Source organism: Dermacentor albipictus, unplaced genomic scaffold, assembly GCF_038994185.2.
Source record: "Dermacentor albipictus isolate Rhodes 1998 colony unplaced genomic scaffold, USDA_Dalb.pri_finalv2 scaffold_12, whole genome shotgun sequence".
In the NCBI taxonomy this organism is placed as follows: domain Eukaryota; kingdom Metazoa; phylum Arthropoda; class Arachnida; order Ixodida; family Ixodidae; genus Dermacentor; species Dermacentor albipictus.
The window spans coordinates 468,876-489,019 of record NW_027225566.1 but is presented as its reverse complement, the minus strand read 5'-3'; the positions used below and the strand labels follow the sequence as shown (position 1 = coordinate 489,019).

The 20,144-nt window shown below is 44.1% G+C and overlaps 2 protein-coding genes and 1 long non-coding RNA gene across 12 annotated transcripts in view; 1 reads left to right on the top strand and 2 right to left on the bottom strand.

The window, feature by feature from the left end:
• LOC139051497 (vinexin-like) overlaps window positions 1-20,144 on the bottom strand; it is a 647,850-nt gene that overhangs the window by 295,596 nt on the left and 332,110 nt on the right. The gene's annotated exons all lie outside the window — the stretch shown is intronic.
• LOC139051530 (uncharacterized) lies at window positions 547-5,647 on the bottom strand. Its single transcript, XR_011509422.1, has 2 exons — window positions 5,100-5,647; window positions 547-2,393 (listed from the first exon to the last, which is right to left on the bottom strand). It is a non-coding gene; the product is annotated as an uncharacterized lncRNA (long non-coding RNA).
• Window positions 6,177-18,824, top strand: LOC135916420 (uncharacterized). Its single transcript, XM_070528500.1, has 7 exons — window positions 6,177-6,202; window positions 6,316-6,419; window positions 6,778-6,872; window positions 12,617-12,734; window positions 15,434-15,519; window positions 16,117-16,336; window positions 18,730-18,824. Exons 5-7 carry the CDS (start codon window positions 15,445-15,447, stop codon window positions 18,813-18,815), a joined length of 381 nt encoding a protein of 126 aa, XP_070384601.1. The 5' UTR covers window positions 6,177-6,202; window positions 6,316-6,419; window positions 6,778-6,872; window positions 12,617-12,734; window positions 15,434-15,444; the 3' UTR covers window positions 18,816-18,824.

The window sequence follows — 20,144 nt, the reverse complement described above, 5'->3', positions numbered from 1 at the left end:
GACATGGTTGTACACGCTGTCAGCTAGCTCCTTTAGTGACTTTCACAAGAGTAAGAAAGTATTAATATTCGATTTGAATTTCATATTTCAAGTCGTCATTGCAAAATATGAAGTGGACACAATCTGTCACTCCTTGTCAACCTTTCCACGTCAAATTTCAGCTCGCAAGTCACTTCTTTGTAAACAACTGTTCAGCTAAGTTTGAAGCTGACAGGCCCGTTTCTGTACGTTCAACAAAGACATGTACAAAAGAAATTGTCACAAACTCACACGGATTCCAGTACCATGTTGTCATGCAGTGAGCACAAAAAAAGTGACCCCGCGTCATTTAAGAAGATACACTTGTCTAGGCATCTTGCCTTGACAACACAGCTCTGAACAGTAGGAAATACCTCAACAAACTGCAAGACCTTACTTTCAGAAAGGTTGTTCAGCAATTTCTGCTTGACATTCAAAATTTCCATGCAAACTTCCACTTCCTGGCTATTGTTTACTGATGAGCTGCTGTCCATGAGAAAAATCTGAACAATGCGCCCAAAAACACCATTCGCGTGTACGTAAGAATTTTTTCTTTTCGATTTGTCAAGACGTGCTGTGCAGAAACGAAATGACCCAATTACCATCTTGTGAAATTCTTTCCTGTCTGCTTTCTGGTCTCCCTTGCCTAGCAGTAACACAGAACCAACTCTGACGACATTTTTTCGCAAGGAGTAGCCCTTCACAAGAGCTTTGAAAGAAGTCTCTAGAGTTCTGTGCACTTTCTCTATGTGTCTCGATGACCACAATTTAGTTTGGGCCTGTAAGATGCAAAATTTGTCAGCGATCTGGAATTGCGGATACCTGGTTCCACATACAAGCCGACCTAGTGTTCCATTCATTGACTCAAATGGGTAGAGGGAATATGCCCACAAGGGTCCCCAGTTGATGACACTGTCCACAAGGTGCGTAAGCAAGTGAGAATTATAACTCATGCACTCTGTACCATAAAACTCCTCATACTCCAATAGAAACTGTGTCATTTCTTTTTTCATCATGACCAGCTGCTCAACACAGATGCACGGGCCAAGGAGGTGATGCATAATTTCCACAAATCGCATCCAGTGTTTGTAGTACTTTTCTGGAAGGCGCCCTTTCAGTACTAGTGGTGAATAATATAGCAGCCAATTTCTCCACTCGGCAGCCTTCCAGTCCTTTGCATCATGCAATGACCTCGGCAGCCTTGACAGCTCCCACGTTGGAGTGAGGCTCAACAGACAGCTGTTTGCATCCTCAAGATTACGTCGAAGATGAAATTTTCGGCAGCGCTCAGACTTCAGCCACGTGAAATATGTAGCCCTAACAAATCCTAAACAAACAGCATGCATATAGTCCACAACAAATCCTGTACCAAATCTGAAAAATGCAAGCTGTGTGAGTGCGCTTGCTCCTTTGATGCCGCAACTTGGGGATTCCTTAGCTTTTCTGGCATGCCGAAGAAAGGATTCATGTGTTCTCAGCTTGGGTGTTGAGGCACTTGGCGGATATACGCGACAAAATCCCTTGCCTTTAGGAACAACTTGTCCCTGGTCTTCGCACCATGCACACCCATATGCACCATTAAACTGAGTCATGTTCATCAGCTCACACCTAGCGACACTATCCACAGCACATGGACCTGGGAACACCTTTGACGTTTGCTGCACTCCATCTTTGTCGTTCCACAGAATTCCACTCGATGACAGCTCATTCATGGCCTTTATAAAAGGAATTAAAAAACAGTTCATTGCTGGCTTTCCTGGACCAAACCAAAGTCCTGCTAGCAGGAGGTTCTCAATACGTTGCTTGTAGGGAAGCTCATTTATCATTGCAAGCAGAGGCCACATACTGGATTTAGAGTTTTCAAAAAGGGGCACACCATCAGTATTAAAAGTTAAAGTGACATCATTTGGTCCCAATGGCAACTTGTGGTACTGATAACTCTGAGTAATGTCACTCACATCAAAAGATGCAGCTTTCTTGGTTTCTTGCAGACTTTTTGATTCCAAGATGTCACGAATTTGGCTCTTTAGATCCATAACAAGAAAAAAAGATGAACTTTTCATTAAGGTTTCACCAATATGTGCTAAGCTGCACTGGTTGCATGTCACATTTTCGGCTTGCACCAGTTCGCCGATGTATGCACTGCATCTGCTGCAATAAAAGTGCTTTACATATTGCTTGCCAGCACCACAGAAGTGCCGAAAGAAGGTGTACTTTGATGTTGGGTAAGACACTCCTGCCGGCAAATGAGCACTCAGAAGCTGGAGTAAGCTTTCTGTGGCTTCCTTTGAAGAACCATGGCGCAGGCTGTGAGCCATTACCATCAACAAGCTTTCAGCTCTTGTCACCTTGGATCCTGGAAACAGGTCTTCATCCTAGCACAGAAAAAAAAAAAATTATGATGGTTTAGCAACAGGACAGTTAGAGCAAGATGTTTAGACATGTACATGAAGCTGCTGTTCCAGACATGGAAAATGAGTTAAAAAGAAGCATTTTGAGAGTAGACCCTTATGAAGTGCTGCAAATTTTTTTTCCGATGGCCAACAAATACCCACAGCTTAAATGATATTATGCATATAACTATATGGATAGGAAAAACTAGATTCTTCGAAAAAATTGTGGTGTACCTCTTCTGCAGCGACTTTTGGTTCGAGACATTGTGCAGCTGTATAATGCTGCTTAGCCATTGCTTTCTGTCCTCCGTCAGCACTTGCAGATGATGAATGTAATCGCTGAGGGACAGTTACAGAAGGTGAGAGCTGTCATTCTTTCATTCAAGTGCAATGCCTCTGGAATACTGCACATTGTTTCACCACAGAAAGTTTGCTTCTCATGTGTGTTTCGTACCACATTAAGAGTTGTTCAATATCACATTGCCATGCAAAAATCATGGCATCCTATTTAACTCGATTTCATGAGTAGTTTTGATGTTTAACTAACTGCAGTTTTTACATGAACTCATGAAACAATTTATATGCTTTGTTATTGTGTACTGTTATAGCTTAAAGAAAGCTCAAGTAGTAATAAATGGTGTGAGTATAATTTTTCTGACTCTGGATCCAAAAAGTCTGTAGTACTTTACATGAACATTCCTTCTCTTGCGGCACTCAAACTTTTGCGACAGCAAAGCAATGTACATGCAACACATTTACCTTTCATGCTTACTGCAAAGGTATGAGTGCCCGTGCCTAAATGTCTCAGATACAGCAGAGACGACTACTATGCCACTCATGCAGAAGTGAGAAATGCCGTTCCATGTTCTAGTAGTGATCTCAGCAACTCTAACTGAGTGCGAGATTTGCAGTGCACTTTGCTGGCTCAACATTCTTAATATTTTGGAAAGTAAGTAGGCAACACCGTACACATGTATAACATACCGAATCGGCACCTTTACACAAGCATGCAGAGGACCAGTAATTTTGTCAGAAGCCCTAATAATTATTTGTGAACATTTGCTTGTTCATCACTGGCACCATGTATCCATATGTGTAAGCAATCATCAGGCAAACACGTTTACTCTCGAAAATATGAAGACAAACTTATTCGTCAGAACATTCACATTGTGGCAAAACAATCTGCATATACAGACTGCAACGCTAGGGTCCCAAACATTGCTGTTCTCTCTTGCTCATCGATAGTGAATTCTCATTTTCGCTCACTCACTTTGTACACTGGAATGCAAAACATTTCCTTTCCACTTGCAAATGAACTCAGAAATGCAATTGCTGGATTACAACTGCATCGCAGAAGAGTACCTATTCCCTCCTCAATTATACCAAGCACTGTGAATTTTCGAACAGCAACGAACGTGTAGCAGATGATATGTCATTTTGCTATTACCCTATTTATTGGCCCCATACTCTACAAGTCTCTGAAGTCAGTGTTCTTTTTACGAAAGGGCAACACTGCAGTGCCATCTTTTAAGCAGCCGAACAATAAGTTGGGTATGAGGTATGGAATAACCAAACACCTTTCATGTGAGAACAATGGTATTTGAGGACAGCTACGAAGAACAGATCTACCAGATCATGCCTTTTGTCAGTTTTACTAAGCTATCGCAGCTTATAGGGACAGGCAACGAACAGATAGCTTGCACGTGACATCCTGGACACAGCTTCTTTACAGTGCTGGTTTGCCAACATGGCGGCTAGGATGACATTAGTGCAAGCAATCTATAAGATGAAGCAATGAAAATGAAACAGCGCATAATCGTGAAAAAAGAAAAGCTACGAATTGCTTTATAGCAAACAATTTCAAATGTGTACACATGCTGCATAAGCTAAAAAAAAATGCATAAGCCTAAGTAATCATGTGCCCTCTGCTTTTCAAAGAAATTGTTTTTGTCATAATTAAGTCTTTAGTTCTGCCAAATTTATTCACTTCCCTTTCGTGAACTTCAAATAATTTTGCTGACAATTTGGGAATACTTTTGCTAAAGAGACGAAACGGGTTGTGACATCAATTTCTGTCCAGAAAATAGCAGCTGCATTAAAGAAAGAAAACGCATTGCCCCGTCGTGAAATGGGCCGTTGAAAGTGACAGAATTGTGAATGGGTTATTGTTTTATTTTTGTATGGCAGTGTATAGCTCTGCCTTACTAATACTTAAAAAAGAAAGAAAAAGGCGGAAGTTATTTTTATTCACATACATGTTTGGTGCCTTTATCGTCAGAAAGCTTGTCCGAGGCCCTTCCCCACTGAGTCCTTTGTAGAGATGCTGAGACAATCGTTTTTCTTTTAAATCTTTTACCTATCTCGAAGAAAAATATTACGCAATGCCAACTTGCGCTGAATTTTTTCATTCTGTACCGGCTTTGTCTGCGTAATTCCTCCCAAACGCTGCCACGGTTTCTAGCTAGGCTGTACAAGAATTTCTACTAGATGAAGGCAGCTTTCTTGCTGGAATCTTAGTACAGTGTGTTATTGTTCATCCTTCAATTTTGCTAAAATATTTTCGTTTCTTCCTAGTCAGGACTAAATTCTCCTTCTCCTAATTCCATCAAGGCTTGTCCGATTCCCTATGGTTGGTACGCCATCAGTAGAGGCAAAACAAACAACCAAACCAACAGAATGCATGCTTACCAGCTCGTCCTTGCAGTCCTCCATGCACTGCCGCTCGCTGTGGTCTGGCTCAGAGTCAGCATCAGGTTCTGATCCGCTGCCATCGGAGGATGAAGTTTCAACTGGATTTTGCGGTGGATCGCATGACTGCGAAGGGTAGTGTTCCGCACTATGTGGCTCGGTATACTGATCTGAGCCTGCAGGGGCCGACCAGTGTGCTTCGTCTGCCTGAGCATCGCTTCCGTCTGAGCTGTCTTCCTCACTCATCGCGACTGGCGCAAAAGCCGTGCCAAATGACCGCTTCTGGAATCTGTGTTTAGAACGAGGGGGAACTTCGACGGATGAGTCCCATAGGTACGTGCCAAATTGCCTTTTCGGCGGCATGGCGGCAGTCGGCGGAGGCAAATCAACGAGAGATACGAGTTTTCGCTCCCGGGCACATCCGATTAGACTACGTTGAGAGTGCACACGTCCGGGCGAACAACGCACGCATAGGACTTCGTTTGTACAGTGCGGAAACAGAGCCTTACTATCTCACGACGACAGCGCCATGCGAAATAATAGTAATAACAATAATAATAGGGCAACATATCTGAAAATTTCTGCTTTTATTACAGAGTACAAATTATTAGACGATGCTTGGATTTCCAAGTTTAGAAATGCATATTCGCAAGTGGAATGGTGTAGAATGTTGTATGTCGCACTGCTTCCATTCTTGCACCATGAGTAGGTCTACTTTATTTTCATTGACCGTCAACCAGACCCAGTAGCCAAGGGCATGCATACGCTGGGCTCCTTGCCTTGGCCGTAGCCGTAGTCAAGCTTGGGTCAACCTAACCTGACCCCGCGCAAACACGGCCTTCGAAATTGGCTGTTGTTACTGATAAGCAGCCATCCCTAGAGCGTTAAATTGCACACAACGTATAAGTTAGAACGCAAATTATTATAATAGGTAAATATTGTTTCTTATGATTTCTGTAAACTCTTTGTAATAGTTCAGCCAACAGAATTTACTTTTTTTATTACCACATTTGGCGGCTACATAGAGATAGAGCAAGCAACTATGACAGCCTGCCTTCCTTTGTGAAACGTTTATAAAGAGAGCGCACATCAGTCGAATGCACGTGAGTAGATAAACTTTTGATAGTATGTCGCACATACTGATTAAATGGGTGGCGGAGGAGAAATGGGACGTGTATCCCGTCCGCGCACTAGCTGACGCCGATGTCGGCTTCAGGCTGGTGGCCCAGGAGGGCGCCATAAAGAAGTTGAGAGGGAGTACGCAGCCCGTGTACTGGAAGGAAGGGGAAGCAGCGGCCCCGGCAATCCTTCTGAACTGCGGTAAGCACTTATTTCACGTCATATATTTGCATGCATATATACCGTCATACTTTAAAGCAACGACTGGCGATCGCAAGTGATGCTGGCACTCTCGAAGAGGCCTAAAACGGAGACCGAAGTATCTCCACATTTAAGCGCTATGACGACACTCCATGTGCCGTCTCTGTTAGCGCGACAGAAACAGCTTTACTGTAAACATTAAAAAGTATACAGATTATTTGGTCCTGCTCGGTGATTTACTATGCTCGGCTCAGAACATTTTGGGCCTTAACAGGGCGCGTTGCTTCTTCTCACCCCTTGTGCATGTATTTGTCGAAGCTTTGTTTGAGCACTTGCATTTGCGCATTATTTCTCGCAGGGAGCCCGAAAGCCCTCGAAAGGAAGCGTTCGCGGCTTGTCGCCAACGCAGGGGCCCTAACTGCAACGACAGAAGGGGACGAACATAAAGCCCACGTGGGTGCAGTGTTGAATTACACTTCACGAGTGAAACTAACCACGTTTTAAGCTTGTTGCATGCATTCTGTCGCTTCTAATAATACTTAAAACTTTAGCAAAGATAGGGTTTCGCCATTTTTAATTACACAATCGTGCGTCCGGGTGGTGCTTGCGGCGCACGTGCGTGGTCATTTTGCGGTCACCCTACCCCTCTTCACAAGTCTAATTTCTAGAAGGGCTGAAGGAGGGATTCCCGCATCTGAGATTGGAATACCAGTTAATGAAAATACTACAAGCTCTCACTAGGCCCACCTTGTACTGATGTATTTAGTGACATTGCCAAAAAAAATGCACCAAATAAAGTTTTCACTGTTGCATACTAATAACTTCTATGCCTAATTACTTTGGGCCGTTTACTGCATCCATATTTTTTTTTCTTGTGAAGAGCGGTGGCCGCATTTTAGTGGGGGCGAAGTGCAAAAACGCCTTTGTGCCGTGCACTGGGGGCACGTTAATGATCCGCAGGGGATCAAAATTAATCTGGAGTCTCCTCCCCCACTATGGCATACCTAAAATTCAGATTGTCGTTTTGGCATGTAATACCTTAGAATTTCTCGTCTTTTTTTTTGTGTGTGTGATGATAAAACAAGCCTTTGTATACATAGGCCTAGTATGCCTGAGCAAACATAAAATTTGACGAGAATTGCATTGCGATTTTATAAGCCAAGCTTGGCACATAGGGAAGAGTCTGGAGGAATGGGACATTTTTCACTAATGTATTTTTAGTTTTGTTTATTTTGAACGCAACCAGATATTTGATGGATTATAGTAGAAGTCGAAACATGCGGCAAAAATTCTGAGGAACAATGGTTTCAACCGCTTCTGGGCACACCTTTGAAAAAAATAAGCTTCTAACAGCCGAAATCTATCCCATTCCACTCGTCTTTTTGGGTGGAGGGGGACATCTTTAACGCGTTCATTCCAACGTCTTCAGTGAACATGCCCCTGTCACACGGGCACCCGCGAACTCCGTCATCTTTATCTCGAGGGAAGTGCACTTGGTGTCGCACGGTCGCCCTTCCGCTAAGGGAGATTAAAGGAGCTTTTGGTCAAGGGAGATCGGCGATCTCCCTCAGCGGCCTGATGTAAAAATGATAATTTAATTATTGGTCTCATTAAAAATGATCTAGCGTGCGTTTAAAATGTTTCCATTGAATTAAATAAATCTCCTAGCACAATTCAGCAACAGTTATGCTTGCTGCTGCACAATGCTCTTGACCTAGGCCTCTTGGCACCATGTTTTTATCTTTCAGGGCGTTTACACGAACCCGACAGAATCAAGTTGAGGCGCCTTGTCGACCTAGAATATGCCTGTTGAGTTCATGTAAATGCTAGCCGGTCGGACTGAACAAACATCGAGTCCAGCTGAGTCATCCCAACTACATGCGGTATGTTCAACCAGCCCGATCCATTTGCAGCGTGCATGTGTACACGCACGGGTCCAGCTCGCCACACCGAGACTTGCTCGGGAATGCTGGGACATCGCTATTTATGCGTCAGCAGCTGGAATAGTATCAGGTTAAGGACCAAGAGAAGGCACTGTGCGATGCAACCTCATCGTAGCGATAAGACCCACGAAATAGAGCTGTTCCAGACGGTAGCAGGGAACCGCAAGCAGAGTTCGAACGCATTAGTCTCAGCTTGACACTGTGTGGTGTTTGCGCTGCTAAGCACGAGGTAATCGAAACCAGCCACGGCGGCCGCATTTAGGTGGGGGCAAAATGCGAAAACACCTATGTACTTAGATTTAGGTGCACATTAAAGAACCCCAGGTAGTCGAAATTCCCGGAGTCCACTACTATGGCATGCCTCATAACCAGAAAGTGGTTTTGGCCCAAAAAACTCAATTTTTTAAAAATTTGATGCTGTATGCCATACTTGTCCACACTCGTCAGAAGCGAGTTCGTGTAAATGCCGTCATGTCGGGCTCGGTCAGCTCGCGTCGGGTTCATGTAAACATGGCCTTTGTCGTGCTAGTCTGGCAGTGGTCGGTATGGTCACTCATGAATGACACCATGGCACAATGGACAATATAAAAGAAAAGCCCACAAGGTCACCGTGCACGAAATGTCATGTTTTGAGTATAGTTTGCAGCAGTTCGGGTAACAGAACACTGAGCCTACTCGCCACGCTATGCAGGCTAGCCATGCCACAAGGAAAAGCGTACATAGGCACCAGGTGGCTAATGGCACTGTCAGCAATGCTATGTTTAGCGAGCACACTTTGATTCTTAATGAGGTGTATGTCTTTACCATCAAATGCATTCAATAATATTCTTATAGAAGGAGCATTAATTATGATAGCTACAGTGTAATTGGAAGTTGTATTCTTGTATTAGTTTAAAAAACAAACACCGCTTAATGCACTCCTGGCGGCTACATTTAAGACCTCGTTATTGGGCGTGTGACACGACCACAACTTCCTTGAGGTCGAACTCCCTTAGGAAGTCTCGTGCTCCCTTATCCTGAAGGAGTTCGTGAGTGCCCGTGTTACACGGGTATAAGGAAGTTCGACCTCAAGGAAGTTGTGGTGTCACACGACCAACAAGGGGCATTTTAAATGTAGCCTCCAGAGGTGCGCTCAGCGATGTTTGGGTATTGTACAAGAACGTAACTTCTAATTGCGTTCATAGCTGTTATAATCGGCACTCTTTCATAAAAATATTATTCAATATGTTTGGTGCAAGAAACATACACCTCATTAAATATCAAAGTGTGCTGGCTGTAACAGCGATGCTAGGGCTTATCTGCCTTTTTTTCCTTTGCGGCGTAGCAAGTTGGCTCTGGGTTCCGCTACCTGAGCTGCTGCAAACTATACTAAAACACGTTTCGTGCATGGTGACCTCCTGAGCTTTTCTTTAATTTTGTCTACTGTGCCGGTGCCAGTCATGAGTGACCACACCGACCACCGCACGACAAAGGCCACGTTTACATGAACCTGATGAAATCGGGTCAAGTCGGAATTCGGCCTGACGGAGCCTGACCTTACTGCATTTACATTAACTTGCTTCTGACGAGTAGGGACGACGGCACACAGCGTTGAGCCGAGAGATGGACGTGTTGGAACTGGGCTTCCTGTTCCCACTGCTGTCTGCAACAGCTCTATTTCATCGGTCTTATTGCTATGATGAGGTTGCACTGCACAGTGCATTGTCTTGACCTTGTCCTGATGCTATATCTGCTGCAGCCGCATGAATTACGACATCCCAGTGTTCCCGCACAAGTCTCGGTGCTGGTGGGCCGGACCCATCTGCATTTACATGTACGCTTCAAACGGGTCAGGCTAACTCAGCCTGACTCGATGCTTGTTCAGTCTGACCGGCTAGCGTTTACATGAACTTGACAGGCATGTAAACGCCCTCTAAGATGAGAAAAACATGGTGCCAAGCGGCCTAGGTCAAGAGTATTGTGCAGCAGCAAGCATAACTGTTGCCGAGTTGTGCTTGGACTTTTATTTAATTCAATGGAAACATTCCAAATGCACGCTACTTTACTTTTAGTGCGAGCAATAAGTAAATTATCACTTTTACAACAAAAAGTATAGGCACAAGAGTACTTCCTTCAGTTGCTGAGGGAAATTGCCAATCTCCCTTGAGCAAACGCTCCTTTAAGCTCCCTCAGCGGAAGGGCGACCGTGTGACATCCAGCGCATCGAGATAAAGACAATGGAGTTAAAAGGAGTTTGCGGGTGCCTGTGTGATTGGGGTATTACATAAGCTTGCATATGAGCAAAACATGAACAAAGTGAATGCAGGAGCCAACGTTTCGACAAGTGGTCTTGCATATGTCATATATAATACACCATGCATTTAAAGGTATACTTTATGACTATGCAGAAAAACATTTGAGTTGTGGAGAACATGCAAAATATGTCACAACCATGTCCTTTTTACATAAGTTGTGCCATTGCTGTATCATGACATAGTTTTGGTGGTGTGAAATTTGGGGAGCTGGCACACAGTAGACATTGCAATGCATGGTGGCGCTACATTCATTTGCTGCATTGATTCGTTGCATCACTGTCAGTAAGGTTGCCATTGTGACAGTGGACAGAGTGCACTTGAAACCTATTTCTATGCACCAACTGTGAGGCTGCTATGGATTAGGTGGCCATGCTGCCTCTGTGACTGCATGATGAATGCAGTAGTTCTACACATCGACGGCTGTTGTGTGGTGGTGCTCTGTAGACTTAAACATTGTCCTCTGCTTCTTCCTGTTGCTTGCTTTCTACTTGAAGAAAAGAGCGCTGCGAAGACACTGACTAAAAGAAGAAACATGTACGACGGACAAGGCGCTACTTGCAACTAAATTTTTTTTTTTTTTTTGAAGAAACGGGACTTTAAGTAGATACAACATAGAATGGCCCATCGTGACATCACGACCTCCCTATCTCATTAGAAAAGCTATTTCTTTTTCGGTAAGCGACACTGAAGGGCAGCTAATGCACGTGCCCTTGGCCTTTGCAATGTAGAAAGCTTCTAATATCTCCTGTTCTAGTCTATCTCTAGACCGTGCCAGAAACCTGGTCTCGCGAAGATATGGACGGCAATTGTGACGTTTACAGTGTGCTGCTAGATGGCCCCCGCATTGTTATTTACGGCCCAATTCTGCTCACGTGCCCTTTAATTAAAACACCGTCCGGTTTGACCGATATAAACCTGTTGGCAACTTTAGGGTATCTCATATACCACATTACTTTAAGAGATAGACTAGAACGGGAGATATTAGAAGCTTTCTACATTGCAAAGGCCAATGGCACGTGCATTAGCTGCCCTTCAGTGTCGCTTACCGAAAAAGAAATAGCTTTTCTAATGAGATAGGGAGGTCGTGATGTCACGATGGGCCATTCTATGTTGTATCTACTTAGTCCTGTTTCTTCAAAAAAACATTTAGTTGGAAGTAGCGCCTTGTCCGTCGTAAATGTTTCTTCTTTTAGTCCGCGTCCTCGTAGCGCTCTTTTCTTCAAGTATGCATAACCAACTCGCCCACATCAAGCTTCGGCTGCTTGCTTTCTACTATATTCACTGCATCATATGGCTTAGTTTACAAGAGAAAAGTTACATTTAGCAAAACTCTTGCTTGAGCTAGTTGGTTCATGCTTGGAAGTAGTAAAGGCAAGGCGCAAAAGACCAGGACTCAAGAAGAAGAGCACAAACAACAGGACCGACGCCGGTCCTGTTGTTTGTGTTCTTGATTCCTGGTCTTCTGTGCCTTGCCTTTACTACTTATATTTAGCATCGGGCTTTATAAACACATGCATGTTAAGCAGCTATGAGCCCGGTTCATGCTTTTTATCGACAATGTCTTTAGTGGTAGTGTAAGAGTCTAAAATGTGCATCAAAAGAGACGATAGCTGTGCAAACACTGCATTGATTACATTGTCTAATAAAGAATTTCGTTCTGTTAGCAAACGGGCTAGGTGCACGTGGTGAGTAATGCTGGGCACGAGGTCTGATTATATCCTTTCCAATCTTTTGCGATCTCAAATTTCCTTTCCAAGTAAAATCCGTTAAAGGCAAGTGTTCCTTCTGTTCTGTTCCCATCCTCTGCTTTCTTAAAAGCACTGACAATATTCACTTACAGGCCAGCATTCAGAACCAACCTCCAGAAGTAATATTCCCCAGTTATGTTACTAACTCTACATCTGCACCCATTTTTCTGTGTCTTTGATGCCTAAGAATGCATGCACTGTCATGATTTCAGAATGCAGCTTGCGGCACTTGTGGCGACAGAGTGCGCCAGCTGGAGGCAGAAAATGAAGCCCTACGGGCAGAAGTCGAAAGCCTCAAGAGGCTTCAAGAAGGGCATGACTATGTGACTGGTAAGCACCTTAAGGCAGCAGCCATATACTTACTCATTCTTCAGTTTATTTATGATTCCCTCAATGCACATAAAGTACACGCAGGTCAACATTACGTGTTGGTATTATTCCCCAAAGGACTTTTAGCACACGAAACATTAGTCTTTCTGAGCACTGCAGCCCTTCCTTGCAGGATTCGTAACATTGCTGAAGGCTAACTGCAACAAAGCCTTTAACTGTGTAAAAAGCCTTTCATGAAATGTTGGCATCAAGGTGCCTCTGTGCAAAATTTTACCTTTTAAATTTCAGAACTAGCAGAAATATTTGGAAGAGGAAACGGTGCATAAGACAAGGATAATCGTTGTGCTGTTCACCCTTCATTGCATTGCACCTTTATGCACAGTGTCGCCTTCGAAATGCAATGCCAACTAGCCCAACGTCGATCCCTCATATAGAAAAATACCTGTTTTTGATACTGAAGCTGAAAAAGAAATGCCAGCATTATTGCTCGGTAGCAGTTGCACATGACTTAATGCACGGCTCCTCAATGTAACCTTCGAAATCGCAGTGCTGCACCTTTGCAACCGCTCATTGTTGCACCTGTGCAACAATGAGCGCTCTCGCTGTAGTAGACATGAGCCCTCTCACTATAGTAGACGCTTGGAACACCCACATGTCCTGATTAGTATGTGGTTCTCCAGGCATGGCATAGTGATGCCAGCTTAAGCCACAATAGCTTAGAACTGCAGACCGTGGCAAGACTATCAGATACATGTATCGTCTACTAGGTGCTGTTTAATGACTGCTAAAAAAATTTTACAATTACCAGCTCTGCTGCTTTGCCAAAATTGATTCAGTGCTATATACAACTCGTCCATAGCAAATTTAGCAATTGTGAAATTTTATTTAAACCCGCTGTGGTTGCTTAACGGCTATGGTGTTGGGCTGCTGAGCACGAGGTCGTGGGATTGAAACCAGGCCATGGCGGCCGCATTTCGATGGGAGCGAAATGCGAGAACACCTGTGTACTTAGATTTAGGTGCACGTTAAAGATCCCCAGGTGGTCTAAATTTCCGGAGTCCTCCACTATGTCGTGCCTCATAATCGGAAAGTGGTTTTGGTACCTAAAACCCCATGATTAAATTTTTAACATTGCAACATTCTGACACTCGCTGCAGCTAATTCGGTTGTTTGCTATGCTGCTACATTGGCTGGCCCTCACAACGAATAGTAGCGAGGTGATCAAGCAAGCTGGAGCAAGTGTCAGAATATCGTAATGTCCTGTTCCCACCTGACCACATACTACGTCATGACATCCCAAAAGAGTATACTCCTTGAAAATGTAACCCAAACTGACTATAGAAAAGCTATCATAATAAATTACTCCGAGGCATATCGGTATTTTTTTTCTGGGGTTTAGAGATCTAGAATCTTAAGTTACCAGAAAAAAATTGCTATGTCAAAGCCCTTCAAGCACGTATGTAGGCGAGGTACATGCTATATGTAAGACGGATTTTCTCTTCTGATTGAGTTTCTTGTCTGGCTTATTGCAGTGATGCAACAAGGTATTGTATTTGACCAGATTTTAAATAATTGTAATATGTAATGAGCTCTTGCTTTGAAATGTGCACACAGGGCTGGAATTAATGCATGAACTGCCATAGGAAGGCGAACTTTAGTTCTAAGACTTCAATTTAAGACTAATGGCAGCACGCAAGCTAGGCGTGTGAAGCACCGGGACATCAAAATGGTTCTGTGTGGCGACTCGGAAGTGTTATAGAGGGATTGCCTTGGCATTTACCACCAGTGCGTTCGGAAAATCATGCCACCACGCAGTATTCGAAAGCTGAGAACTCCAGATAGACAGGCCGGTCAATACGACATACCTGAACTGCATGCTTGTGCAATTATCTGTAAACATAATGCTGGCGATCAGCACAGCAGGAGAATTTAAAAAAAAAATTTGATAGAAATCTGGAAACCTGTAATTTTACCGTACAAGCATAGCCTGTTACGTAAAAAAAAAAAGGAACGTGCAAGACATTTAATAAGATCGAAAAGGTGGAAAGCTAAGATGCTTGGGAAACAAAACACATGTGCAAGTTTTCAGAATGTGCCAGCAGCGTTGTTTGTGGGATTTCCCTGTCATGCAGCAAGGTATGTGTAGGAGAGGTCGGGATTTTCTGTGTTGGTATAAAGAAAAAGGAACTGCGAGCATGAAAAGACTGCTCTGAGCCACTAATGTGAAACCATCAAATTTAGAGCACACATTCACGTAAGGCACGGGTCAATGTTATGACTTGATGTAGTATTTGTCCCTCTTAGTGACCATTTAGGCAGTGATCAGTTTGCATAATGTACCTTTTGCAACATGAGGGAATGTGCACTCTGTTCCATACTTAGCAGGCAACCCTGTGGAAGCTATACAAGTTGTGCAGCCATCAAGTCTCACTCTGCATTTTTCATGGTGCAGTTTTGTATTTGCAACACTTTTTGCAGAATGGCTTTTACGTATTACATGAATGACTTGTGGACACAAAATTGCACCAAATCATGCATCAATGACTGATGCACAAAAATAACAGAAGTGTCACAAAGTTCATTATTATGTATGACATATAGTGCTGCATAAGGAATCAGTATTTTGTGCTCTTTCACTGAAATGGTTGAAATACACATACACTTTTGTTCACTGGTTGTATTGCTTGCTCATTATGCAGAAGCTGGCAAGATGGTCAAACGTCTAAAAAGGATGATGCAAAAAGCAGAGAACAAGCCGGAGGAACCGGTAATTGCTTGCACAAAGGTACGCTTATTTGCTGCCAGTTGTTCCCTTTTTTTTCTTTTTTGGCAGTATAGTGCATTTGAAGTGATGCCTTGAGCAATGCAAGGTTAAATCAGTGTTTCCCAAATCGCTGGCCCCTGGAATCACTTGAGATGGTGAAAGAGGTCTGTCTGGATCACATAACGATGTGCAGTTGATCATTTGCAATTTGTCACTATGACTAAAGCTGATGCCTGGCCGGCATGATGGCCGGTGGCAAGCCGTTGCAAGAAGGTTGCTGAAACTATACGCCATTTAGTAGTCGTTGACAAAGATCATGTTGATGTCGCACCTGCTGACAGCTGCCTGTGTATCTGTGGGCAACGAGCCGTCAATTACGAAGCCCACTTGTGAACAATTTATATTTGTCTTTTCTTTCTTACTCGCACCTGCACTGCAGTGTGAGTCTCTGCAAGTAACTGTCAAAGACATGCCTCTACAATGCAAACCATGTGACGATGCTGCCAGACACTTGTTTTTCTTCTGCTGTCATTTATGGCTAGTATATTTGGCGATACATTATTCACCTTTATGCCCAAGGGTGAGCTTCTAAAGTGTCTCTTAATTTTCTGTGTCCAGGTGGACATTGGCAGTGGCACACTGGTGGACGAGTCAATCATAAACCAGTTGTGCCGAGCCTGTGACAGTGGCCCTGGCAAATTTGCCAGGGCACTGTTGCGCCACGTTTTCTCCGAGGAGGAGTTGCGGGGCAAGTCCCTCTTCGGAGGGAAAAGCTGCGTTCGGGGCGAGACCCGACAGAAGGAGGCCCTTGATCCCGTACGTGTGGAGGCTGTGATAGGTGCGTACACTATTGGATTACAGTGATTTTGTTTAAAGAAACTAAAAACATGCGTGTAAGTTGCCATAGCAAGAAAGCCTATTGTGGTTATACCCACTGTGGCATTAGCAACTAGCTGAAGTATAGTAAGTGTTCCTAGTAATTTGTGTGGAATGACAAATACTTCACTTGTATTATTGCCCTTGCGGCTGCACAATTTTTAGAGGCCTGATAAAGCAAATGACTGGTTGAGCTGTCGATTGATCTTAGCTGGCCAGATAGCACACGTACAGTCCTAGGTCTGCTTCTGGATCTCATGGCACAGTTTAAACCATGTTCAGCTGTGTTTTCTATGTGCTACCTATTCCATAGCGTTTTTTTTTTTCTTTATTAAGAAAAGCCTGCAAAATTTTTCATTACTTAAATTTGGCCTCACATAGTGCTTATTGCTATCACAAAGTGGCAAATATACATGACTCATGTTGCATGCAAGGCTCACTCTAGCAGTACCTTAGTGACTGCACAGAGAAGAGCCCCATCAGATTCGTGTGAAAGTCACATTCAGAATGGAAGTGATTTAGTTTGTGTACAGCATGTCTGACCAGCACTACTGTGATGTGTCAGCAGCAGGCTGCACCTACCTTACAGGGACACTAAAGGTTACCAGAAACTCAAGTTAAAGTGGTAGAGCAATGTTCTAGAACGTCTAAGGCGTCAATTCAATCGCGAACAGAGCTTTAGTAACCGAGAAATTGAGGTAAATGCATGACACGATTTGAGACCCCCCAGCGACATTCCGGTACTAGCCCGATGACAAAAGGACTCCTCGTAGTTTGTGTTACTAATACTCAACTACTCGTATTAAAAATATCATTTCATTCGATTATAAGACGGAAAAAAATGCTACTTGTCTGCGTCTATTCGATTCAAAGAAAAAATTACATTTTGACGTTGCCCTTCAGTAATATGGGTGTTCGAAAGGTTTCGTTTTCGCTCGACTCTGCGCGCTCGACTCTGCACCGCGCACGCTTTGGAGTTTCAGTACTTTCGTTATCGCGTCGTGCTGTGAGGGTTCTGCTGGCTCGCGAAACTTTCATTTGGAACAAGCAGCGAGAATGCCACGTCCATGTGATGTCGTGGGAAGCCCTCGTTGCTTTCCCGCTCCGGAGAGCCGGTGTCGAGGCCGCCGTCGTAGTACGCAACGACGCCGGCAGTGCGAGCCCTCAGCAGCAGGTCGTGCTCGTTGGTGCTCAAATCGCTGAAGTTGAGCCCACCATCGCGAGCCAATCTGTCGGTGTCGGGGTCCATTGCGACGAGCGTTGAAGTTTGCGTCATAGAATGAAGTACCAGCTTATGGGCATATTGCGCTGGAGTTGGAGGTATAGTAGCGGCGCCTGGTGGCGGTGCGGGAAACGACATCTGGGTCATGCCAGCTTGGCTGTGGCGAAGCACGTTTCTAGGCCGAGTTTTGCGTCGATTCGCACTTTTTTATGCCCTGTTGCGAGTGTGAAAAGGCTCACAGACCACGCCCACCACGTTGCGAGCTCGCCGCAGCCTATAGTTTAACGAAAACGGACTCTCCGTGTGCCGTGGGACGTAATTCGTTGCTCCTTCTGCTAGCCACCATACTCCCGCTTTCGCACTGCTGTCGGCTCTGTTTCTGGCCGCGCGTTTGCGTTTTGCGCAGAAAAGCCGTAGCGCCGTCTGCGGACGCTGTTCTACTTACCGATGGCGCAACGTCACTATGAGACCATGATGTCAGTACTCCTCGATCGGAGGGCGGGCGATTTGAACTGCGCTAGAGGTACGCGGACGCTTCAGAACGCATGTTCTCTTAAAATAAGTCTCTCCTTGGCACGAAACAAGCGTTTCGAGGTTTCTGTGATGGTATTTCAACAGTCCACGTTGACTTAATAATAACCTTTAGTGTCCCTTTAAACATGTTGCATGCTTTTTCCTAAACTAATAAATAAAGAGTTTGACAGAAAGTATTCGGTTGCAGATGCAATGTTTTCATGTTATTTTCAAGCCTTGCATTGCCATAGTGACCATTAGATAGCTTAACAGCTAATGCTAATTGTAATAAATATTTAACCAAGGAGAACACAAATATTTCAGGTTTTTTTTTTTTCAGGGCAATAATTCACAGGGCAATAATTCACACATAAAGGTAGTTTATAGTTTAAGCTGCATAGAAGCTGATTTAGTTAAATACTTTGTCTAACAACTGGGACAAAGCTCTTGCCACATTTACCATGGCTCATTATACTGTTATAGTTCCCTATACAGAACAACCTGGATTAAACCTGAAAGCTTCAAGCAGACATTCATTGCTTAGTCTTCTGGCTTAAGTAAGCATCCTTTGCTGATTAGTTTGCTAAAGCTGCACATTGTTTATTTTATTTCTTTTTCAGGATACACCTGCACAAAGTTTCCAGGGGTCAGTGTGCCTTATTTGAAGAACAGCCTGTCCTCCCTTCTATCCCGTGAAATAAAATGAGTAAGATGCCTTGTTTCGTACTGTTGTGCTTGATCAGCATTACCTGACAACACGAAGTCATCACACTGAGAACTAAATGCAATGTAAATCCCACGATAAACAATGCCATGGAAATCCCATGTAAATCCCACAAAAAGACAACGCCATGGAAATCCCATGGAAATCCCACGAAAAAACAACGTCATGAAAATCCCATGGAAATCCCATGGATTCACGGTGGCCACTTTTCCATGATTGTGCAACAAATCCTCCATAAGATATCCATGGAACTTCCACAGTTTTTCTGTTGTACGTACCATGAAATATCGATGGAAAACCTATGGATTTCCAACAACATTTTTTGTAAGGGGCTCCGTGGCGAGGTCCGACACATCTGATGCCTGAGCCCGGACCGTAAATCCTCGGGCACTAGCATGAGCCGCCTCGTTTCCGGCAAGGCCCGCATGCGCGGGAGTCCAGATTAATGCCACAGTTTGATGGAAAGGATGGGCCAAGAGGAGAGAAAGGGCTGGCTTAGAGACCCTACCCGCTCCGAAGTTATGTATGGCTGCTTTGGAGTCACTAAAGATAACTGATGAACTTGGGATTGTGAGGGCCAGGGCTATGGCCGCTTCCTCCGCCTCCTCCGAGGAAGAGCCAGGAATGGAGGCGGCCGCAGCGACCTGGCCGTGAGAGTTAATTACTGATATTGCGTAATCATTTCTGTTTCCATATTCGGCGGCATCAACATAGAGCACGTCTTTAGAGGTGGAGAATTGTTTTTGGAGAGCCTTTGCTCGCTGCCTCCTGCGCTGTTTGTGATGCACAGGGTGCATGTTTTAGGAAGTGGGGGGATGCAGAGGTTCTCGTGTATGTGATGTGGAATGGTGTATTTAGTCTTGATGATGGGTGCCGGAGTGATAGAAAGAGTTTGTAGAATGTGTCGACCTGTTGCGGTGTTAGAAAGTCTGCTATATTGGGATGTGAGGTGGGCTTCTGTGAGTTCAGTGTGTTGTGTAGTGTAGTGTAGTGTAGTGTGTAATGTGTTGAAAGTTCCAGTAAGCATTAGCTTTTCAGTGGAGGTACGTAAAGGGACCCCCAGAGCGAATTTATATATTTTGCGTAAAAGAGTGTCGATCTTATCTGATTCTGATTTAAGGAAATGTAGATATGGTGTTGCGGATGTAATCTTACTGATAACGAAGGCCTGAATCAAGCGGAGAAGTTCCGCCTCCTTTAGTCTGCCATGTTTATTGGAGACTCGCCCTAAAAGGCGCAGGGTGTGATCGACTGTGGTGTGAAGTGTATGTAGGGTATATGTGTTGAGCCGGTTGCTTTGAATGTGTAAAC